Here is a 24777-nt window from a genome sequence, read left to right on the forward strand (position 1 = left end):
AACACAGAAACATATTAGATAAACTACAATAATACATTTTAGAGAAAAGTGGATTCAGTGTATTAAACATTTCTGACAAGTGGCAAAAAAAAGTTTCAACTTTTCAATGATTATGGAGTGGTTGCTTAACAGTTGACACCATGGTGGCTCTAACCTCATGGAAAAATAATCATCTGCAGTCTCCAGCCATGCAGTGAGCAAAGCTCTGCTGTGCTCTGCACTTCTCCAAACAGCCGAGAGAGTACATGCTGCTACTTAATTTACAGAGGGCCATAGGCTACAAGTTGCCTGCTTTCCAAGTGGTCATAGGAGAACCAAAAGACTCTCCTGTTTTTGCAGGCTTTTAGTTAGAATTAATTCTAATAATTTTAAAACCTTGTTTTAATATCTATTTTATTCTATTGTTTTTATTGTCATATATTTTAATTTGTAACTTTTAGATATTTTAAATTTTGTACACTGCCTAGAGATGTACATATCAGGCAGTATAGAAATATGATAAATAAATAACAGTTGACAAATCATTCATTTTTAAGTGACCATCATAAACCAAAACAGCCAGATAATTCTAACCTAAGAAATAAAGCCATCATCCAATTGTTGTTTTGGAATCCACCATACTTTTTAAAGATGAAAGCCATCAAGTATTGTGCAAGCAAAGATATACAGCAAAAGAAACCAGATCTAGCAATAATCTACATGGCTGCTTATAGCTGGATGGCTATAATGTTAAGGTGTTATTTTATCAATAAAGGCCCAAGAGCTTGGGTCCCACCTTCTTTAGACAACCTCCTGCTCCATGTTCTAATACAAGCTCCCAGAAGGGCTCTCTAAGAGCACTACCCATACATCACATATGAACAACAAGGGTATGCAGAGAGAACCCTTCTGGGAGCTTGTCTGGATTTCTTTATATTCGTAAAAAAGTTATAAGGCATCTAATATGTACATTAATTAAAAGCAACAAGTTTTTAATTACAGTTTTCAAATAAATAAGGACAAACAGCAAAAGGAAGGGGACAAAAAGATGAAAGAGGTAAAATAGTAAAACTTATACTAGATTTTTATTGTTTTTAACTGTATTCCTTAATTAATTAATTCATTAATCATATTTTATACTGCCCGATATGTACATCTCTAGGCAGTGTATAAAATTTAAAATATTTAAAAATAAACACAGATTAAAATACATGACATGATAAAAACAATAGTATACAATAGTTTAATAGTTTTAATAGTTATTAAAACAAATTAATAAAACTAATTCTAATTAAAAGTTTGCGAGAACAGGAGAGCCTTGAGGGTTTTCCTGAAAACAAACAGAGAAGGAGATGCTCTTATCTGAGCAGGGAGGACATTCCAAAGCCCTGGGGCAGCCCCAGAGAAAGCCCAGTCCTGGGTCACCAAACGAGCTGGTGGCAACTGTAACCGGACCTCTCCTGAAGATTGTAACAGGTCACAGGGTTTATGGCACTCTCTTAAATAGCCTGGACCCAAGACATTAAGGGCTTTATAGGTAATAACCAGCACTTTGTATTGTATTTGGAAATCTATCGGCAGCCAGTACAGTTCTTTTAGAATCGGTGTTATGTGGTCCCTTCAGGTAAACCCAGAGAACAGTCTGGCTGCCGCATTCTGTACCAGTTGTAGCTTACGGACTACATATAAAGGCAGCCCCACATAGAGTGCATTACAATAGTCAAGCTTGGAGGTTACCAGCATATGTACCACTGTTTTAAGGTCATTTACCTCCAGAAATGGATGTAGCTGTAGTATCAGCTGAAGCTGATAAAAAGCGCTCCTGGCCACTGCCTCAACCTGACAAACCAGGGAGAGCTTTCAGTCCAGGAGCACTCCCAAGCTACAGATCTTTCTAGGGGGTTATAACCCCATCCAGAACAGGCAGATCTAAACTATCTCTCGAGTCCTGACTCCCCACAGCCAGTACCTCTGTCTTATTTGGATTCAACTTCAGTTTGTTATCCTTCATCAGGCCCATTACTGCCTTCAGGCAGGCATTTAGGGAAGATATGCCATTTCCTGATGAGGTTGACATGGAGAAGTAGATCTGAGTGTCATCAGCATAGGTTGACTCAGCCTTCCATCCTTCCGAGGTCGGTAAAATGAGTACCCAGAATGTTGCGGGCAATATGCTAAATCACTGTAAACCGCTTAGAGAGCTCCGGCTATAGAGCGGTATATAAATGTAAGTGCTATTGCTATTGCTATATTGATAACACCCTGCACCCAACCGCCTGATGATCACTCCCAGCAGTTTCATGTAGATGTTAAAGAGCATTGGAGACAGTATGGAGCCTTGTGGAATTCCACAAGGTTTTAGCACTTTTCAGAACAGTAGTCTCCAAGTGAAATCATCTGGAATCTACCAGAGAGCTAGGAGCAGAACCACTGTAAAACAGTGTCACCCAATCCCACCTCCCTCAAGCAGTCCAGGATACCATAGTCGATGGTACTGAAAGCCGCCAGTAGATCCAAAAGGATCAGCAGAGTCACACTCCCTTTGTTGATAGCCATTTGGAGATCATCCATCAGACCGACCAAGGCAGTCTCAATCCCATAGCGACACGAAAGCCAGTTTGAAATGGGTCTAGATAATCTGCATCATCCGAAACTGCCTGGAGCTGAGAGGCCACCACTCGCTCAATCACCTTGTCCAACCATGGAAGATTAGAAACAGGTCTGTAATTAACTAACTCCGGGGGATCCAGTGCAGCTTTCCTCAAAAGTGGTCTAATAACAGCCTCCTTAAGACAAGGAGGCATCCTGCCCTCCCTCAGGGAAGCATTTATAGTATTTTCCAGACCCTCTCTGATAATATGATTATCAGATGAGATAAGCCAAGTTGGGCAAGGGTCAAGAGACAACCCTGCCCCAGGGTGGTCCCCCACCTCCCCATCTCTGTTCAGCCCAAGACACATACCTGAATTAGGCCTAACTAATAATTCACTCTGAACTTCCAGGATAGGATATAAAACAAAAATAAAGGCTTAGATAAACTGGGAAAGGAGCTTTCTATTGAAGATCAATCACCTTTTCTATGACAGCAAGAAGTTTTTCATGAAATACTTTTTAGTAGTGCTTAATTGTTCATGGCTCTTTCTTCTGACAACCACTTAAAAGAATGTACTGAAACCCTATTTTGACAGAAGAGAACTTACACTGCTGAAAGTGAAATCTGGGCAACAGGAGGAACACCTTTAATCGTTTCCAGTGTGTCATGGGTCAGATGTGGTGCTGATCCCATTTTGGTATAAAGCAGACAACCTGGAATCTCCATAGACTGACCTCCTCTCCTGCTCAGATTTGTCAGTGTGCCAAGGCGACAGCCACGAATTACTTTGGAGAGACTCAACTTCATCTTGATTATTAACCTGAAAGAGAGTAGTCAAGCATCAATTATTAATTTATTATTATTATTATTTCCTTTTATATCCTGCTCTTCCTCCAAGGAGCCCAGAGCAGTGTACTACATACTTAGTTTTCTGCTCACAACAACTCTGTGAAGTAGGTTAGGCTGAGAGAGAAGTGACTGGCCCAGAGTCACCCAGCAAGTCTCACGGCTGAATGGGGATTTGAACTTTTACATAGCAATCTTATCACACAATAAAGACTATTCCCAATAACGAAAATTTCCACACTATCCATTTAGAAACCTCTTTGGGATTTTTGTTGTCTAATCCCACCTACATGGACAAGTTGCAAGACAATAGCTCTTTTAATGCGTTGTAGCAAAAAGTTTCATCAACCCACAAGTTCACTTGAGCAAGATCCATTGAAATAAATGTGCGCTGTGCAAGACCATAACTTAGTGCAGGGCTGCACAACTTTGGCCCTCCAGCAGTGTTCTAACTTTTTTCATCTGTGTGTGGAATGAGTTTTGTTCTGGGGAGCAAAAGCAAGGTAGTGTGTGTGCAAATATATTCAGAGTGGGACCTTTCTGATTCAATCTGAGAAAAATCTAAAATTAACTGAGAGGGCATCAAAACACTTGTGTGCATGCACACATCTTAGAGGGAACACTGCCCTCCAGCTCCTTTTGAATTACAAGTCATCAGGGTTCCCTGTAACAGGGATTCCCAGAAGTTGTTGACTAGAACTCCTATCACCTATAGCTGCAATGGCCTTTGGCTGGGGATGAGTCAGCAACCTCTGAGAATCCGAGTCAGCAGCAACCTCTGAGAATCCCTGTTACATGGAACACTTGAAGTCATCATCCCCAGCCACAGCGGCCAATAGTCAGTGATGATGGGAGTTATAGAAGGGCTGAAGTTGTGCCCTCCTGCCTTAGTGGATTGTATCTTAATTTGTTTGTTTTGGGAGTCACCTTGGTAAGCAAGTACCTGCTTCATTACATACTAGCAATATATTGTAATAAAAGACATTGTGGGGAAAACAGAGGAGATTTGTCCTTTTAAGAAGGGGTGTGTGTATGTGTGTGTATATATGGGGAGGGGCACACAATAGTAATGGGGATAATAAGGAGTTGTTGAAATGACTGCTCAGAGATTCTGAGTCAATAAATATGTTACAAATAACTGCAGGTGCACGGATGATTTCTAATTCTGAGTCCCTGTATCAATGGAACATTCAAATTGGAGGCACAGATCTTACCTTTATCGAAATAGTCTTATGTTTGAAATAACCTGAGGAGCACAGAAATATCTCCTAAGGGAGATCCATCAGTTTCCACTTTGGGTGTTACATTAAAAGCAGTTACTCAAAAGCACAGGTTTTTCACATTTCTACGTAATGTGAACTAGGTGAACTAGCTTTCTGTGACAGCACTATGAGAATTCTCACCATGATCTTGAGGGAGATGCAAGGGAATCTGAGGTAGACTGAGAAATATCATTCCAGCAGCCTTGAATTAACTGATATAATTTGGTATTTCCCCACCTCCCTTGTCAAGAAATAACAGCAGCAGTTTTCATAAAGCCAGGCCAGCCCATTGTGGCAATAAGATGCACAGGCTAATTGTACATTATGTGAGAAAGCACCGATTCCTTACTAATTAACCCTCCAACTTCGGTGAAAGATGTGAATTCCCAATTTTTCATGTTTTGAAGCAAAATAGATGACAACTCCAATTGCCATCAAGCCCATTGAACAAGTACTCATGCCCAGAATAAGCAACATCTTTTGGTCATTTTGCTCTGCAAATTAATATTCCTTACATGCATATGCATGCTTTACATCAGTGGCCATGAACAGGCAGTCTTCATAGTGCAGGATCTTCTTAGAGCTATTTTACACATTAAATGGAACAAGGTGGTAACTAACAGCATGATCCTACTCAGAATCAAATATCTCTGAATTCAAAGGAACTTACTCCAAAGTATACATAGGGTTACAGCCTAAACCTGCAATTCTATATTAAATTTTACTTAATGAAATGGGACTTAATTCAGAGAATACCTGCATAGCACCACGCTACGCAGCAAGTGAAGATTTTATGATTTGATGAGAAAGCAGATGGTCTACTTGCATGGGTAGCATAATACCTAAAACGGGGAAACATGAAACATACTTGTTGTGCACTGCCCAGAGCTGTTGGATGGGGCGGTATAAAAAATGTGACAAATAAGTAAAGAAATGCTGCAGTTACTTCCATTAACTAGACAAGTCATAAAATATTTTCCCCCTAGCTGTGGACAGAGTTACTGACATATTTGCTGTGTCCTCACTGCAGGAGACAATTTATAGAGAAAAAACAAACATAAGTTTTCGAAAGGCAATACTAAAATTCTGGACCGGATTGCTTCAGATTTCAGGTAGGGACTGCAGTTTTTGAACGCTGGTACAGCTAAAAAAACAATAACACCTCGCCGCATGTGGTAAGCTACCAAACTAGATAGAGAGAAAGGTTTCACACAGCCCCGACCCTGACGGGCTAATTTTTAACATGGAGGGAAGTTTTCAGGCGGAGCAGGCATTCAGACAAAAGACACACACACGCGTCTTGCACTATGAATTAATACAGTCCAGAATTCTGCCACCACCACATCCTGCAGAGCGGCTCTTTAGGACTCTGGAGAGGAGGCGAGAGAAGTCTCGAGTGTCAGACTCGAATAGCGCCCGCCTTTCCCAATAGGAGGATCCCCATCCGAAATCCCGAGAAACAGAACCCCGCACCAGCCGCAAGTATTTCACAGACGCGCTCAAGAATCTACCTCTCAGTTCCCGGGCACGCACGCGACCAGCGGGCGCTTCCGTCGCGATAATTCACTTCCTCCACAAGCCGGCTTTCCAATCAGAATACTTGTCGTCATCACCAAGCGGCGGCCACAGGGAGAATCTATTGGGCGAAGGCGTTACCATGGCGAAGCTGAGGGACGCCACTCTCGGGTCGCGGTGCAATCTGGGTCACGTAGTTTACGGTCCCCTTCTGTTTTCTGTATGCTCACAAGGCCAAGAACTTCATTTCCCAACATGCCCCGCGTGCGACCGAGGTAAGTGCCAAGGAGGGGAGAGAAAAAGAAGGAGTCTGCGCTGTACTATGGCCGCTGTCGGACACCGACCGGAGCTGTACCGTTGGCGGCGTTTCACTCAGCCTGCATCGCGACAAAAGGTAGGAGAGAAGGGTGGGAAAGGAACCACTGAGTGCCACTGATTCGGTGGAATCTCCCCCTACCCCACGGCAGCCTGGGGACTGTCCACTTTGCAAGCTGCTAAAAGCCGGGAAATGTCTTATCGTAGGTCAATTCCCTGCGTCGGTCGGAGCTGCGCTGGTCACTGAAAGGGATATATTGTGCGAAAGGGCTTCTGCAATTGCTATGCAGCGCAATCCTAAGCATGTTTAGTTCACAGTAAATCTTGCTGATTCAAGACTTAAGATTAAGAGATTTATCGCCTCGCAGGTGTGTTTAGCATTGTAGTCCTTGCCTTCCCATAAAAAAGAGAGACTGTTTGGTTTTATTTTAATATAACTATTCAAGGAAACATTGACTGTTAAGCTGTTTTAATCTCTCTATCTTTTCCTCAGCCAAAATTTGATGCTGACAATGTGGAACATTGGATTAAGGTAAGGTGAGATAAAGTGATGCACAGTCCACCTACGCTTGTTTACTTGAAAATCAATTCTTTTTTATTCAGTGGGACTTGCTTTTTAAAAATGTAGTTATGTGAGCGCTTGCATGGGAGCGGCAGGCCTGGTATGACAAGGCATTGCCATCCATTCCCTGGCAGCATGGTGAGTGTGCCAAGCACCAGTCTTATGTACCCTGTGATACACTGGATGTATTGCTAGCCACTCTCCTTACCCTTCTCACCATCACACACACCCCATGCACCTCCCCCTCCAACCACTCTCCCTAGCCTAACCCTGCCATCCCCCATGACACAGAGTATGCTACTAGCCACTCCTCCCTCATACTTCGCAGGTGGTTCTCTTCCACAGCCACCACTGCTCCTGCCCATACTCTCTGGCTTCAAAAGTCAGACGGCAGACAAAGGAGTGAAAGAGTGGCGAAAGTAGAGTGGTGGGTTACAGCAGATGATCCAAGAAAGTGGCTGCTATGCAAAATATCCATATGCCCTTGGGACATAACAGGAAAAATGCAGCAATTCACAGAGCTAGAGTGTAGCTTCTTTGGGCACAAAATAACTCATTGCTGTGCATACATACAGATTTTGCTCCCAATTTCAATATCCAGCTGAGCTAGATGGTCTGACAGGCAGCTTCCTGTGTTCCAGTTGAAACAGTGAAAACCAAATATTATTATTATTATTATTATTATTACATTTATATCCCGCTCTTCCTCCAAGGAGCCCAGAGCGGTGTACTACATACTTGAGTTTCTCTTTCACAACAACCCTGTGAAGTAGGTTAGGCTGAGAGAGAAGTGACTGGCCCAGAGTCACCGAGCTAGTTTTATGGCTGAATGGGGATTTGAACTCAGGTCTCCCCGGTCCTAGTCCAGCCCTCTAACCACTACACCATGCTGGCTCTCGTTATATGGCATGTCTTATGAGATTATACTATGGAGTTCTGAGCAGTGAGTGCTTGGAAGTGAGTTCTTTAGGAATCACAAGGCTGTATCTCTGCTAAGGACTTCCAGGGTTTAAGATGGAGATGCATGACATGGAATTAGCAATGAGAAATGTAAGCCTTCTAACTTTGTGGGCAATTCTGAATGAAGAAATTGCAACAACATTTTTACAGTTGTGCTAGTTGAGTGTTCACTTCTATAAAAGTGAGTTTCTCTAGGGTTTATTTTTCCACTTGATAGATATATGTACTACCTTATGTACTAATTCCAGATGTACAATAACCCACTCAGAATGCAGTTTTTAAACATATTTTGTTCTGTCTTATATTTTGATTCATTTGATATGTTGATGAATTGGCACTATACAGGCAGATCCATTAGTGTCTCTTAACCTTATGTTTATGAAAACTAGCTAAAATCTCTGTAACTCACTCACTGTTCAGATTTCCCCTATGAACACACAAAACTGCCTTTGTATTGAATCAGACTGTCAGGACATTTAGCCCAGTATTCTCTACTCTGATTGGCAGTTGGTGTCCAAGATCTTGGGCGGGGGGTGGGGTCCCTAGCTTTGCTGACTAAGATTCTTTTAGCTGTAGGTGCCAGGAACTGAACCTGGGACCTTATGTATGCAATCTATTTACTTCCAGCCCTGTAATATTTGGTATATTCTAGAAACAATTTTTATCTTTATTTTTTAGCGGGTGGAACAAGCATCCGAATTTGCTGTCTCTGAGGCATTTTCTTTAAAAAAGAAATCTTATTCTCGAGGTCTCCCTGGTCCAGTGTTGGATTTGGAAACAACAGAGCAGCTGCACAATCATGATGAGGCATACATGGAAGGTATTCCCCAAGCATGATGCTTCGGCATCAGTGGCTCTAGAATAACTCTTAATTATCTAGATATGTCTTTTCACTGGCTGCATTCCACCGAGTTCTGTTAGGTGCACCCAAAGGCTTGTGCATGATGGTGGGATTTTTGAGATTTCTTTGTTAGGAAACAAGACCCTCCCCTCAAGTAGTATCACAAACCACCTTTTGAGAATTGTTCTCAAATATATCTGGAGTTTTCTGGGGATTGGCCACCTGGTTGGAGTTAGGGGTAATATCTCCTTTGAGGAAGTTTTACAGCTTTATGCACTATGTGAAGGAAGTGGGTAAAAGAGGTTTTTCTCTCTTTCTCATAATTTTAGAACCAGGGCTCATTCAATGAAATTGATCAACAGGAGATCAGGAGTGGTGTGGTGGTGGGGATTTTTCACACAGCACATAATTAATTTATGGAACTTAGTGCCGGAAGATGTGGTGGTGACCACTAGCTTAAATGGCTTTAAAAGAGAAGTAGGCAAATTCATAGAGGATGTCTATGAATGGCTACTAGTTGTGATGGCGATATATGCTACATTTGGCTTCAGAGGCAGAATACCAGTTAGCAACAGCGGGAGAGGTTTATTGCCTTCATCTCCTGCTTGTGGGCTCTCTAGAGGCAATTGGTTGACCACTGTGGGAACTAGATAGATTTTTGGTCTGGTTCAGCAGGGTTCTTTTTATGGTGGTGGGGAGGGTTGTCAAAACAGTGGAGCATTTCAATAGATTGTACCTATTATTTTTACTGGTGCCTAAATAAATGTGTTCAGTATTAATAGTTGCTTTAAACTGATAATGTAAATACTGACAAGTAAAAATTATCTCTTAGTAATTTGAGTTGTATGCTGTATCTTATTTATATATTTTATAGCCTGCCTTCTCCATTTAAGCTCAAGGTAGTATAGATGGATGCATTTCATTTCAACATGTAAAAAGTACCAACAATAAAAACATTAAGGAATACAAATCTTAGGCAAACATGTTTGTAAGTCAGTATTACAGAAAGTAGTGGGACTTGCTTCCAGGAACATATTTTCAGGCCTTGAGTGTTAAGGCCTGAAAATGCATTTGTTAATTTATAGCTTTAGCTCTTGCTAACACTTCTGATCCTAATAAAATTGTTGAATGCTTTTGTCAATGTAGCCCAAGAGCTGCTTAGTGACTGGATGAATTCAAAATTGAAACTGGAACTAGCAAGTGATCAAGAAGATGGACCTGAAGAGCCTACTGCCCATTCTGTTCCTCCCCGGGAGCCCCCTGTTGGTTTTCAGAAGTATGAAAAGTTTGATGGTAAGAAACTGACTTAATTCCAAATGTGCCCTGCAGTCCTAAAGAAGTTTACTCGGGACAGAGTCCCAATGAGTTATTTGGGTCTTGCTCTCTAATATGCCTGTTTGGGATTGCAGCCTTAGATTTGGAGAATGTGTAACTTTGGGTAGTGTTTAGCTGGTAACAGTAGTGGCAATATTTAGTACAATTCAATGGAAACTTGCTATCGAAATGAATGGAGCTTGCTTCTTGTTATGAGTTTAGAGATGAAGTGCCAAGGAAATCATATAAAATCTAGAGTGTGTTTGTTCTGCTTGGGACATGTAGTGAGTAAAGTGCTCAGGTGAATCTGTGTTTGCTTTGAAAATTAACATTGATTGAGTAGTTTTGACCCTCACTAAAACAGAAGGCAAATATCTTATTTTTCATGCTTGTAGAAGCAAAACATTGGCTTACGTTGGCAAAACTTGGGTCTGAACTAGTAAGCTAATCACAAATAAAAGAAGGGTGTATTAAAAATATGGTGTAAAAAGTTAGATGCCATTTCTGGATTGCTGTGCTTGGTAATGCTTGATTCTGCTTCTCTGGGTTTGTTTGTACTGTCTTTCACCTAGCTAACTGTTCTTGGTCCACCTAGTTCTTTCTGTGTGTTTCTTTTTCCCTTTTCTGTCTGTGGCTATGCTTTAATTCTTTTTAAAAATATATTTATAAGTGCACAATATGGTTTTAATATTTTGATGACATGAAGAAACCTACTCTTCAAAATGCCTTTGTGTAATATGGGGGCTGGGGATAAATGAAAGGGAAACAAGCATATATCTTATGCAGATAGTTAACTGACACTTTTTAATTGCTTTCGGATTTATGGCATTGGGGATTTATTGTTGTAGTTTCACATTATGTTAATATGACACAATCTAGATTTGTATGATTATTTGGAAGAAGAAATGGAAAGTACCACAGTGCAAGATTTTTTGCAGTATCTCCTGCAAAGTGAAGTTGTGGACAGTGGTATATTGAAAGGCCTTAGAATTGAAGATCTTAAGGAGACGAGGAAACCCAGAGATCCACGGATTGCCATGGAGCTAAGACATAAACAGGTGGAGAAATGGGGCTTATATTCTGTAATAAATCCTTTATTTGGAATACAGCTATCTAATGTCACATGCTGTTATACAGTAACTATTGCAAAAATAGTATGGTGTGTTTTGTCCAAGGGAGCAAGTTACTGACCATTATGCTACCACAGTTCAGTTGAAGTCAGCACTAAATAGTTGATAAATTGTTCTCCAAGGACAGTACTGGTGTTAATTCAGGGTCCTCTGTCTGTGTGTATTTTAGGATATTTTAGTAGTGGCCAGTTTCTAACATAATATTTGCACCTTGGACCTCCTTATTTGTATGCCTATGTTTAATTAGGGATTTTTGTGACTGCCAGGTATGGAGGAAATGATCTTAAAGAGATAAGAAAATATTTTTCCATTTGAGTTGTCTGTGGAGTTTTGATCATTGAGAGTAATCAGATTCTAATGCTGCCTTAGTGATCTTGAAGAATGTAGCCATGTGCAGGAAGAATATATCCATAGCAGTCTGATTCATACAGTACATTTTTTTCTGAACCAGTGCATTGTCAGGAATGATGTCATGGGGAAAGAAAGTAGTCATTTGCAAGTGTATGAGGTGATTCTGAGAACACATTTATGCTGTTTTGTATAAATCTCCACTAGTATAAAACAGTTATGATTTCTGTTTTGACTCTTTACCTTGCTCTTGTTTAGGTAAAAGATAATCGCCTGAAACGCCAGAAGGAGCAAGAGCTTCTGAAAAAAGAGAGAGCCCTGAAAAAAGCTGCCATGTCAGAGGCCCAGAAGCAACTCCAGGAGGAGAGCAAGAAAAAGGTTCTGAAAGCCAGGAGGGAAGAGGAAGAAATCCAAAAACAGATGGTAAAGTTGCGGAAGGAGGTGGTAATTAAAAGGCACTTCATGGAAGAAGCACGGAAAATGTAAGCTTAGGAGAAAGAGAACGTTGATGGTAACTGTGTTTTAGATTCCAGAGCATGGCCTGAAGGCACATCTTGCTCAAGCTAAACAGGTCTGGCTTTGGTCAGTGCCTGCATGGGAAACCAGCGGAGAACCCTGTGTACAGTATCACATTGGTAAAGGTGTTGTGAAGCCCCAAGCTCAATTTCTTCTGTCAACAGTTCCTGGATATAGTGAAGTCTGTCTCTAATTTCCAGGTGTTTTTCCTGGCTTCCACATCTTCTAGCTTACAAATGACTGGCGAAGGTGTCAGGCTTGCTTTTTTTGTTTGCACTATACACATTAAATCAGGGGCTAAGAATTGTTCATCAAGGGGAGGTTACATAGGAAACTGCCTTATGCAAAGTCAGAGCACTGGTCAATCGAGTTCAGTATTGCCTGTACAGACTAGCTTTCAAGGGTTTCAGATGGGTATTCCCCAGCCCTTGCTGGAGACTCCAGGGATTGAACCTGGAACGCTCTGCATGCAAAGCAGATATCCTTCCATTGAGGTATGGTCCTTCCCTCATAATACATTTGATCATCCTGTATTACATTATTTTTGGCAAAATTATGAGATGTGCAGCTTGATCCTATATATATGAACTTGGAAGTAATTCCTATTGAGTTCACTGAGATTTACTCGTAAGTATTCACAGGACTGAATCCTTAAAGTTTAGACATCCATTCGTTAATCTACAAATATAGATTTGTGATTTTTAAATTGTGGGCCCCTCTCACTAAACGGTTCTGAAGAAAAGCCAGTACTGAATCTCTTTTTAAATATGGTTATAAGAAGATGCATTCATCTTGGTTATGGGTTTTGCAAAATGAAATAGTTGCTTTGGGATTAGATTCCAAAGGCATGCTATTTACTGCTTCCAACATGTCCCTCAAAATTCAACGTTCCAAAGAAGTAGAGTTCTTATATTAGGTAATCTTCATTGCTCCTTGGAACTGGCATCTTTTGCAATGGTACATATCACAAAGAGTACCAGGAAAGGGCATCTTTTTTGCATTTTAAAATTTTATTGATTTTAACAATACCTTAACAATCAAATTACACTTAAGTAAATATTGAGGCAGGTCTCACAATCTCACGGGGTGGGGGGAGCAGGGCCCCCCACAAGCCCCAGGATGCCCTGCGCAAGCACGCAGGGCATACTGGGGAGATCCCCGAGCCGGGAGGCAGCTTTTCGCCTCCTGGCTGGGGGTCTACTCAAGAGTAGGTGCGGCGCGAAGCCACGGCTACTCACGAGCCTAAAAAGCAGGTTTTCTGGAGCGCTCGCTCCGCAAACCTGCTTTTTAGCAGGGGTTCTCAAGCAGGTTACCCGCTCAAGAACCACCGGGCTCGGCTGCGAGCCCGGTGGTTCTTACGACCAACAAAAATCGGGCTAGGCTCTCCTAGCCTGATTTTTGTTGGTTGTGAGAATCGCCCCATAGTCTGCGCAGTTCTTGTTAACTATACATATAAGCCATTGCTATAATAATACAAAACATATATATTCCATCTTACAATTCGATTTTACCCTACCCAACCTGCTGTAATTACTAAATTTCAAACCCTGCTGAAAGGTCCATGTTAGAAAAATAGTTCTTTAAGTAAAGCAACAAAGGTTCCCAATCATCTTTGAAACATTCCAAGTTTTCATCCCTTATAAGTGTTGTAAGTTTTGCCATCTCCGCATATTCCAAATTTTTTATCAACCAGTTTTCTTTTGAAGGCATTTTATTGTCTTTCCATTTCTGCACGTATACTATTCTAGCCGCCGAGGAAAGGGCATCTTCTGCTGCTTGCCTTTTTGCCTCTAGTTTTATAAATCTTTATTTCTTGAAATTCATATACCCATTGACTAATGGGATTTTGTATTGTGATCTAATGGGATAGTGTAGTATGTGGGTCATAGCTCAGTGTAGGGCACTTGCTTTGCATACAGAAGTTCTTGGGTTCAGTTCTTGGTATATCTAGGTTAAAAACACCGGACACTAGAGAACTTCTGCAGGTTCTTCATCTTCTCCAGTAGCCATCTTCTCAATTCTTTTTCAGTGCAATTGTTGTTAAGTGGTATATCAACATTTTAAATAAATAAAAGACGATTTGTTATGGGACAGCTAACAAAGTTGTTGTTATTATTATTGGATTTGTAATTGTATATGCAAATAATCCCAGTATATGCCTCATGGGTGCAGTAGGTGATTGGCTCTGCCTCCTGCCATTATTTTGGACCTGATTCCCATTGGTAAATTATTATTTGTTTAAAGTAGATCCCTGGAGTAGACAACATTAGGTTAGATGGACCAGTGGTCTGACTCAGTATAAGGCAGTTTAATATGTTCACCTTCTAGTTGCCTTTGTGCCCTAAAACCATTATATTGCTGTTTTTACCTGTTGGTAAGCAACTTTGTGCAATATTAATCTATACAATTTACTTCAAAGTGAGACAGATTTCCCTTTATATGCTGTAACTCTTTCTAGTCTGCAGGTAGCAGAACCTTAGAGCAGCATGATACAAATGTGCTGAGTTATAGTGGTATAACTCAGGATAAATAATTGTAGGAGAAATAATTAATTTAGAAAGCATTTATCAATAGTATTCTGACAGTGGGACCACAAAGGCAGCTCTGCTTAGTTGGAAGTTGGGATTACATAGATGCCCAATTTCTCATCTCTTATGTAAAATCTGAGAACTGTCTCACAAAGAGATGAGATGAACACTGCAGTGCTCTCTTTTTCTATCATTTGCCTCTGGCTCCCTCATAGGTTATATTTTTATTTTTAGGGAAAGAAAAAGGCACAATTTAAAACAAATGCAAAGGCTGTTAGAAGTTGACCTGCCTCCCACTGTGCCAACCCATTTGGAGTATGAGAAAGAAGGACAAAGGAAGGATAAACAAATCAGAACACAGGAGCTGCTGAGCAAGATTGACATTGCAAATCAAAAGGTGAAAGCATTCATGATTTATTTTGGCACTTTGGCTTAGATTGTGCTCTTAGTTTGGGTCTTGGGTAAGTCTCACTAAATCAAGGAACCTGCCTGTCAGGCTGCCTTAGCACAACAAAAGATCAATTGTAGATAACCCAGGATGTTCCTTAAGGGATTTTGGATTGAGGAGAGGCAAAAGTGCTGACTGTAAGCAAGTAGTTACTGCCTCTAATGAGGCAGTATGATGGGTGGCAAAAGCTGTGACTTGCTATAACAATCACTTTGCAGTTTAGTTTACACCAGGAACGCTATGGCTCAGTTCAGATGTAATTCTAATCCATGGTTTAGTGCTATGAGCATGAGCCCTGGGTTCATACGCTTGCCACTTGTGCATGAAGGGGAGGGGAGAGTGCATAAATCCAGGGGTCATGCTTGAAAGATAAACCAGGTCAGTGTCACGTTGGCTACACATGCTTGCTTTTCTGCCTTAAAAGGTCAGTAGCTCTTCAACAAAAGAACACAGAGCCCCTATTTAGACCTTGTGTTGTACAAGTGTACAGCTGTCTATACACTAGGTCTGTGCAATTGGAAATTTCAAAAAGCCTGATAGGGCTATTCCTTCCTCTGCAGAGGCAGACAATCGTGAAGCAATTGCCCCAGGTAGTACAGTGGTTGGGAGTTCTTAAGTTCCTGACCCAGCACTAGCACGGGGGAGCCTGGGCGGGTAGAGAGAATGCTGGGGAGGGCAAGGACTGATGCAGGGAGGCTGGGGGAAAGCGCGGAGATGCCTGGAGGCTGTAGTTCCCATGAGAGAAGCTCTGGACCCACAGACCCTCCCGACATTCTCTTCCCTGCGCCAGTGCTGGGTTGGAAACTCAAGAACCTCCAACCACTGTACTACCTGGGGCAATTGCTCCATGATCAGCTGCCTCCATATGGGCCGTACACTCATGCATGTTTTTGTGTGAAATGCTATTTCAGCATTCATTTAAAATTTGAAGGGTGCAGGCCCTTCAAATGCATAGTATATGCACAGAAGTGTACTGCTGTACCTGTGTACAGATCTCTACCAGTGTTCTCCACAACAGGGATTTCCAGATGTTGTTGACTACAATTCCCATCATCCCGAGCCAAAGGCCACTGCAGCTGGGGATGATGGGAATTGTAGTCAACACCTGGGAATTTCTGTTAGGGGAGCACTGATCTGAACATAACATGTGAATAGACTAGCGAGTGTTGTAATTTGGTATTGGTGTGCACAGATCAGAAAATGGGAGAGGATACGTAGTAGCAGACTAAATTGCTCTTGGGAGAGTTGTATCAGTTCTTCTTTAACTGGCTTTGGATCAGCTGATCAAGTGCCAGTTCACATTGACGAGGACTCCTATCTTGAGAGCCTATATGGCTCGTTTTGGCTGACAGCACTGGAAGTTTGAGAGAGGAGCTGAAGGGGGTAGGTGATAGATCTTTTCTAAGGCGTTTTCTCTTCTAAGATATTTTTAAAAGCTTTGCTCTTAAAGGGAGAGAAAAGTTATTCTCCATTCCAAATTCATTCGCCTTAAAAGTTAATGAATTTGGAATGGAGAATAACAACCTAATTATAATTTGTCATAAATTCAACTATTTCAGAAGAGGTGGGGAGGAGTCAAATGTTGAAGACAAGATGTGAGCAGGAAGGTTTGGTTTTGTACTAAATGCTCATCTTTTTTCAAATTGCAGAGTGAGTTTGTAATCACTGGGGGCAAATGGTGATTACAGCTTCAAATATCTGAATGCATTTGTTGCTCTTTCAGAATTCAGATCAGAACTGAAATGACTGCCCAGTAAATGTAATGGCATATAGCTATTGCTTTCATTAACTTTCTTAATGCAGTGCCTACAGAAGTATTTCTCTGCCTGGTATAAGCTTCTTCTGGATCTCAGGGTTAAGATGGGAAAAGCAAGGGCACTTGCTGACTGGAAGTGCCAGCTAAAGGCCTTGCGAGCCTGGAGAGATTACACATGGTCTCAGAAACTGGAGCAGGAGACTAAAAATATGGAGAACCAGCTTCGGGATCAAAACAGGTAGCAGCATTTAATACAGTTTCTTCACAGGGAAGTTAATAGTGTGAGGAAAGTTCTCAGTATTGTTTTGGGGCCTAGTTTCAGTGAAGTGAAAAGTTAAAATGACATGTCCAGTTTTTGGAATTTTTTTTAATACTGGAACTCTTCATTATTATTTTGCACATTTGTCACTCAGTGTAACAAATTTTGTAAAAAAGAAAAAAACAAACAGATGTATGTTGGAGAAAGTAAACTGGCATGTCTTAGAGTCTTCTGCTCAGAACACATGCCTTGCTTCATGTTAAGGTTATCTCTGCTAGGAGCTATTGATTGATTAAGCACCGTCAAGTCAGTGTCGACTCCTAGCAACCACATAGATAGATTGTCTCCAGGATGATCTGACTTCAGCTTGGCCTTTAAGGCCTCTCAGTGGTGCATTCATTGCTGTCGTCATTGAGTCCGTCCACCTTGATGCTGGTCGTCCTCTTCTTCTCTTTCCTTCAACTTTTCCCAGCATTATGGATTTCTCAAGGGAGGTTGTTTTTTGCATAATATGTCCAAAGTATGCTAGTTTGAGCCTGGTCATTTGTGCCTCGAGTGAAAATTCTGAATTGATTTGTTCTATGATCCATTTATTTGTTTTCTTGGCTGTCCATGGTATCCTCAAAAGTCTTCTCCAGCACCAAAGTTCAAAACCATCAATACTTTTTCTGTCTTGCTTCTTCAGAGTCCAGCTTTCACATCCATAGAGTGTCACGGGAAAAACCATTGTCTGAATGATTCTAATCTTTGTAGATATAGACACATCACGGCATCTAAATATCCTTTCCAAGGCCTCCATTGCAACCCTACCAAGTGCTAGTCTGTGGCGTATTTCTTGACTGCTGGATCCTTTACTGTTGATGGTCGATCCTAAAAGGCAGAAGCTATCCACCACTTCACTGTCTTCATTATCAATTCTGATGCTGGTTGCTCTACCCATTGTCATTAGTTATAGGAGCTAGGAGCTATAATACCTGTTTAAAACTGTGAAAGCCACACTTTCCTGTGCTCCTTCAAGAAGCCTGCAAAGGACAAGATAGTGTATACTTCTATAACTATTATTGTGAGGATTAACACTTGCCAACAATTTCTACTTTGTATTGTATTGTATTGTATCTACTTTGTATTCTACTACTTCTTGACCCTTGTGGCATAAGCATGACCCCAAAGTCTTGATAATCCCAAAATTTTGATGAATGAAACCATCCTGAAATACCTTTCTTATTCCATTGGTTTGCAAAAAACTAGAAATCCATCTGCTTTATGCAGGGATAGAGGAGTAAGACCCATAAATGTATTTGATCTGGTCCATGAAGCTTCGTTTTGCTGTTGTGTGATTCATTGCCCACAGGCCAGTCATTAGGGAAAAGAGCTTCGGCAGTTTGTATGTCTTATTTTACACACCTGGCCTAATGCATCCGATGCTGGGAATATGCTGATTGAGTTCTCATTAGCAGCAGCCTCGTAATTCATGTCCCATATAATAAGAATTGTAATAATTGTAAAACAATTAGAAAAATATGTTTACAAAAGTGAGATGTTATGTTTTAAACAAGCAAGAACCTTTAACATAACTTTGCCTCTTTAAGTGGTTGCAAATTCACACATAGTTCTAAAGTCCATTTTAAAACTTAAAATTAGATTGGAAAGTTCTGAGGAACTTCTGTTTAAATTTGATTAACATGTTGTTTCAGGAAAAAACAGCTGGCTATAGCGTTTAGTCGCAAATGCATTTTGCACCGTTATTTTGTTGAATGGCAGTGCTGGAGCCGAACAGAGGTGGAAAAGAGAGAGCTAGAGTTGAAAAAGGAGGAAACCAAGAAGAAAATGGCAAAGCTGCTGGAGGAAGTAGTACACGGGAAATGTGCTACAGCTTGCTCATGCAATGCCAAGATAATAAGTGAGACTAAAGAAGTCCAGGATCAGCCTGTGAATCACAAGGAGGTAAATTATATTCTTTTCTGATTTTCTAGTCTGCATTTTACACAAAGAGGATTTGGATTGTGATCTGTTGGCATTCATAAGTAATGGATATTGTGCCTGCGCAGGACCTCGCAGATGGATTCACTAGCTCCTCATGGCACCCATGTTCCAGCCTGTGTGCTCGGCATGTCCATTGATATCTGCGGTTAGGGCGCTATTTTGTCAATTCCTTTCTGACCGCCATAGCATCAACACCTCGTTGGCAGCTGCCCCTCAGTTTCGGATAGGATATAGGAAAAGAGACATGATTGATTTTTTGGTTGTTTGACTTGGCCTGGCTTACATTTTGACTGTTTGTTTTACGGACGTTGGCTTTGTATTTGGTGACCTCAGAATGGACTCTATTCTTCAGATACTGGACGTCAGTACTGTTGCTACCGTTACACAGTTTTGCCTGCAAATGGACATTAAAAAGACCTTTAAGCGGCACACATGATTTGGTGGAAAACTTCCATCCATCGACCTCCACAAGTCCTGCCTCTTGTGCCTTGGAGAGATCATAACCCAGCAGCTTGTAAAATCTGCACTTCATTCTCCAACAGACCTTGAAGAACCGTGCCCTTCTGCTCTGTGCCAAGCTCTTCAGCCACCAACACCAATGCTGAGGTCTCCGTTGACATTGCCTTCAATGTCCACATTGCCAACAATGTCAAAATCGGTCAAGATTGGTGTCGGAGACTGCATGTGCACAGTCTAAATCCTTGACAGCTACAGCTACAACTTCAACATCTGAGGACGTCTTCAAATGCCCCAAAGAGCTCCCTAAGGGCTCCTCTTTGGTGCACCACCACAAGCATAAGAAGAAACCAAGATATTCTGATGAGGGCAAATCCCCTCCCCCTCGAAGAAACACGGGGATAAAATACCTAGATCCCCTTTGAGGTCAACAGCTGGTACTCCATCACCATTGGGCCTTCAGATTCCCTATCATTCTCCGTCAATGTTGACAACTCAACCTTCATCCAGTCACTCAACGTCGAGACAACATCCTGTCAATGTTGGAGGTTACCCGCTCTCCATTGGCGACAGTTTCTCCAACCCCACATCAACCACTAACTTTGTCTCCAGCAAAGACACTGGTACAGTTCCCTTTGACACCAAGGGTCACATCCCCTCGGCATCAATAAGCCATGTCTCCAGCTGACTCCGTCATCGTTTTCGCGGCAGAGGAGATTCTGCTCAACGCTGATGCTGCTCTAGATTTTGCAACGGCTAAAACATTGCTTTCCATTCTAGACTCCTCTAAAAGCTCACCATTGGGAGCGACTTTCCACGACTTGATGTCAACACCACGGCTTGATGTCAAGGGCTTGATGTCAACGCTGACATCGAAGAGTTACAGACTGCAAAGTCTCAGTCGATGTCACCAGTGCAACTGACTAAGAAGAAGTAATGTTAGCAGGTCAGCGGGCCGTTACAGGGGAAGGGAAATCTAATAGCTGTTTCCCCTTCTGGCTGTCCTGCCAGCTCTTTGACCTTGGGGAGCAGTGCCAACCACCCCTGGAACCTCAGCTTGCTCCTCTGTAATGCCAGGTTGGTTCAGAATAAATCAGAAACCATCCATGATTTGATTCTTGATGAAGGTGCCGACCTGGCATGTATTACAGAGACCTGGCTGGGGGAGGCTGGGGGCCCAGTGTGGTCCCAGCGGCTCCCTCCAGGGTACTCTGTTGAGGAGCGGGTGAGGGACTGTGGGCTGAGAGGTAGAGTGGCTGTGGTTTATAAGAATAATCTTTCCCTTACAGGATCCCAGTTAGTGTCAGACCATATTGAATGCGTGTACTTAAGTCTGGGGACCAGGGATCGATTGGGACTTCTATTGGTGTACTGATCACGCTGCTGCTCAATGGAGCCCCTAACTGAGCTGACGGACTTGGTCTCGGATTTGGTGTTGGAGTCCCCAAGGCTTGTGGTGCTGGGGGACTTCAATGTTCACTTTGGGGCCAATTTGTCCGGGGTGGCTCAGGAATTCATAGCAGCCATGATGACTATGGGCCTATCCCAAGTGTCAGGGCCAACACACATTGCTGGTCACATGTTTGATTTGGTCTTTCACTCTGATCAGTGTGGTGTTCTGTGGGTGGGGACTCCTGTGATTTCCCCATTGTCATGGACGGACCACTATCTAGTTAAGGTTGGACTCACAATCACTTCCCACCTTCGCAAGGGCGAGGGACCTATTAAGATGGTCTGCCCAAGAAGGTTATTGGATCCAATAGGATTTCAAGAAGCCTTGGAGGGATTCAGTGTTGGCTCTGCTGGTGATCCTGTTGATGCCCTGGTGGAGAATTGGAACAGCAAACTCACTGGGGCAGTAGACGTGATTGCTCCTAAGTGTCCTCTCCGACCCGCTTCAAAATTGGCCCTTTGGTATACGGAAGAACTACGGGGGCTGAAGCAGTGAGGTAGACGACAGGAGTGCAAGTGGAGAAAGACTCGGCTTGAATCTGACAGATTGCAACATAGAACTCATTTGAAGACCTATGCTCAGGCAATACGTGCAGCAAAGAAGCGATTCTTTTCTGCCCGTATTGCATCCGCAAGTTCACATCCACCAGAGTTGTCCAGGGTTATGAGAGGGCTAGTATGTGCCCCTCCTCCCTTGAATCAGAATCTGGAACCATCGATTACTCGCTGTGATGTGTTTAATGAATTCTTTGTGGAAAAAATCTCTTGTATTCGGGCCGACTTAGACTCCGTCTCCACATTTACTTCAGTGTCTGATGTGGAGGTATCCAGCGACTCCTCTTGTATGGTTAGCTTGGATCAGTTCCAGTTTGTGACTCCTGAGGATGTGGACAAGCTGATTGGAATGGTGCAGCCTACCAGCTGTTCTCCTGACCCTTGCCTGACATGGCTTATACTATCTGGCAGGGCGGTTGTTGTAGAAGGCCTGGTAGAGATTATAAATGCGTCTCTGAGGGAAGGTAGGATGCCTCCTAGTCTTAAGGAGGCTATTATTAGACCGCTTCTGAACAAGCCTACCTTGGATCCCTCAGAGCGGAGTAACTACAGGCCTGACTCCAACCTTCCATGGTTGGGCAAGGTAATTGAGAGGGTGGTGGCCTCCCAGCTCCAGACAGTCTTGGAGGAAACTGATTATTTAGACCCATTTCAAACTGGCTTCCAGACTGGCTAGGGGGTGGAGACTACCTTGGTCGGCCTGATGGATGATCTCCAACTGGGAATTGACAAAGTAAGTGTGACTCTGTTAGTCCTTTTGGACCTCTCAGTGGCTTTCGATACCATCGACCACAGTATCCTTCTGGAGCATCTGATGGGGTTGGGAGTGAGAGGCACTGCTCTGCAGTGGTTCCACTCCTACCTCTCGGGCAGGTTCCAGATGGTGTCCCTTGGAGATTGTTGTTCTTCAAAATCTGAACTTTTGCATGTTGTCCCTCAGGGCTCCGTATTGTCTCCGAGGTTGTTTAAGATCTACATGAAACCGCTGGGAGAGATCATCAGGAGATTTGGTGCAGGGTACTATCAGTATGCTGATGACACCCAAATCTATTTCTCCATGTCAGCATCATTGGGAGAGGGCATAACTTCCCTAAATGCCTGTCTGGAGTCGGTAATGGGCTGGATGAGGGATAACAAACTGAGACTGAATCCAGATAAGACGGAGGTACTCATTGTGTGGTGTCGAAACTTGGGAGACTATTTTGATCTGCCTGTTCTGGATGGGGTCGCACTTCCCCAGAAGGAAGAGGTACGCAGTCTGGGGGTGCTTCTGGATCCAGTTCTCTCCCTGGTTTCCCAGGTTGAGGCGGTGGCCAGAGGTGCCTTCTATCAGCTTCGGCTGATGTGCCGCGTCCATTTCTTGAGATAGATTACCTCAAAACAGTGGTACATCTGCTGGTAACCTCCAGACTGGATTACTGCAATGCGCTCTATGTGGGGCTGCCCTTGTATGTAGTCCGGAAACTACAGTTGGTTCAGAATGCAGTAGCCAGGCTGGTCTCTGGGTCATCTAGGAGAGACCATATTACTCCTGTATTGAAGGAGTTATGCTGGCTGCCAATATGTTTCCAGGCAAAATACAAGGTGTTAGTTATAACCTCTAAAGCCCTGAACAGCTTGGGCCATGGGTATTTAAGAGAACGTCTTCTTCGTTATGAACCCCACCGCCCATGGAGATCATCAGGAGAGGTCCGTCTGCATTTGCCACCGGCTTGTCTGGTGACTACTCAGGGACGGGCCTTCTCCGTTGCTGCCCCGAGGCTTTGGAATGCGCTTCCTGGTGAAATAAGAGCTTCCCCATTTCTGACAATTTTTAAAAAGTCTTTAAAGACGCATCTGTTCACCCAGGCTTTTAACTGATACTGTTTTGATTGTTTTTAATGTTGTTTTAGAATATTGTTTTAAATATTTTAAATTGTGTTTTAAATCTTAACTAATTTTTTTAAACTAATATTTTAAAGTTTTTATCTTGTTGTAAACCGCCCAGAGATGCAAGTTTTGGACGGTATAAAAATATGTAAAACAAATAATAAATAAAATAATACTGAAAGACTGTCAACATCAAGACCTGTACCTGTTGCAACTGTGGTACTGATTACAACACCATCAGGATGTGCCTGTCATAAACCATGGAAATCCCTTATGGACTAAGCCACTGCCCATGGATTGCTGGGCCAGAGAGGAATAATACGTGGATAATATGTGGCTGTGGTTTCTGCCATTCCTTTTTACCAGGAATGCTATATGACTATGCAGAGTACCAACTATGGAAGGCAAGGCATTTCTCAAGTCAGCTGTTGCCTTCATCTACCCTGGTGCCTCCAAGAACCTTCTCACTTAGCTTCCCTGCTCAACTGCCTGCTAGGTTGTCCTCTGAGTTACACCATGACCCTCCAGTTTTTCAAAATCTGACACAGCCTTCTGCATTTCAGCCTTTGATACAGCCTTCAACTATGCCTGTTATGACACAGCCTTCCTTGATTCCTACTCAGACACAGTAATCAATGGTGTCTAGGGCCACAATTCCAATTCAGAGTGTCCTGCTGCATCACTTCATATCACTACACTTCCAGAAGGGTTGACTAAGGTTCCAACACCTGCTAGGACTACTTTTAATCCACAAGGGAATGTGACACCAGCTGTATATTCCTCTGAAGAGGATTATGGTTCTATGTCAGATTCTGAGGGTGAGCCACTAAGTACTGAGCATCCCTCGCACCCACCCTCTGATGTCCCACTCAAACTTCTCCACTTCTCGAACTGAGGAACTCTAAAGCCGACCTGTAGTGATCAGCCACCCCTCCCATAAAGAATTAACTGGAAGTGAACCTTGTCCTGATCGACAGGCTGGTGAACTCCAGAGCTCAGCCAATCAGCATACCAGGTGGGTGGGACCTAGAGAGCCTTTGGGAAGAAGGAGAGTTTCTTTGTGAGATAAGAACGTTTACAGTTGAACTCACAGTTGGGTGAGTTCAAGAAAAAAGGAAGTCAGGGCTTTTGGCTTCAAGGAGTTAGTCTAGGGGAGTCTTTGTTAGTCTTTGTTTAGTCAGACTGTGCATTAGACTTTCAGTTTCTTTTGTGTGTGTTTTGCATATTCCTGATACTGGTTTATTATTGCTAACTGTAACATAACTAAACTAAGGAACACTAGCCTTTGCC

The 24777-nt window shown here is 42.5% G+C and overlaps 2 protein-coding genes across 11 annotated transcripts in view; one reads left to right on the forward strand and one right to left on the reverse strand.

The window, feature by feature from the left end:
* Positions 1-6270, reverse strand: part of QTRT2 (queuine tRNA-ribosyltransferase accessory subunit 2) — a 39970-nt gene extending 33700 nt beyond the window's left edge. For 2 of the 9 annotated variants that reach the window (XM_053312813.1, XM_053312815.1), the window contains exons 1-2: positions 6192-6243; positions 3307-3392 (exon numbers count right to left, since the gene is read on the reverse strand). Coding sequence is in view for 6 of the 9 variants with exons in the window: in XM_053312807.1 (XP_053168782.1) it covers positions 3180-3392; positions 5196-5197 (215 nt within the window). In the remaining 3 variants the exon portion in view is untranslated. Of the gene's footprint in view, positions 1-3179; positions 3393-5195; positions 5395-5436; positions 5948-6153; positions 6164-6191 lie in introns of those variants that run through there. The other 7 variants (XM_053312808.1, XM_053312814.1, XM_053312810.1 and 4 more) reach the window with 7 other exon arrangements.
* A 164-nt stretch (positions 6271-6434) lies between these two features.
* CCDC191 (coiled-coil domain containing 191) overlaps positions 6435-24777 on the forward strand; it is a 41827-nt gene continuing 23484 nt past the window's right edge. The window contains exons 1-9 of one of the 2 annotated variants that reach the window (XM_053305874.1): positions 6435-6589; positions 7004-7042; positions 8711-8852; positions 10020-10166; positions 11067-11245; positions 11924-12147; positions 14944-15106; positions 16961-17151; positions 18867-19116. In XM_053305874.1, the coding sequence (XP_053161849.1) occupies positions 6518-6589; positions 7004-7042; positions 8711-8852; positions 10020-10166; positions 11067-11245; positions 11924-12147; positions 14944-15106; positions 16961-17151; positions 18867-19116 (1407 nt within the window). In that variant the 5' untranslated portion in view covers positions 6435-6517. Of the gene's footprint in view, positions 6590-7003; positions 7043-8710; positions 8853-10019; positions 10167-11066; positions 11246-11923; positions 12148-14943; positions 15107-16960; positions 17152-18866; positions 19117-24777 lie in introns of those variants that run through there. The other variant, XM_053305875.1, reaches the window with a different exon arrangement.

This window comes from Hemicordylus capensis, chromosome 3 (assembly GCF_027244095.1).
Source record: "Hemicordylus capensis ecotype Gifberg chromosome 3, rHemCap1.1.pri, whole genome shotgun sequence".
Classification (NCBI taxonomy): Eukaryota; Metazoa; Chordata; class Lepidosauria; order Squamata; family Cordylidae; genus Hemicordylus; species Hemicordylus capensis.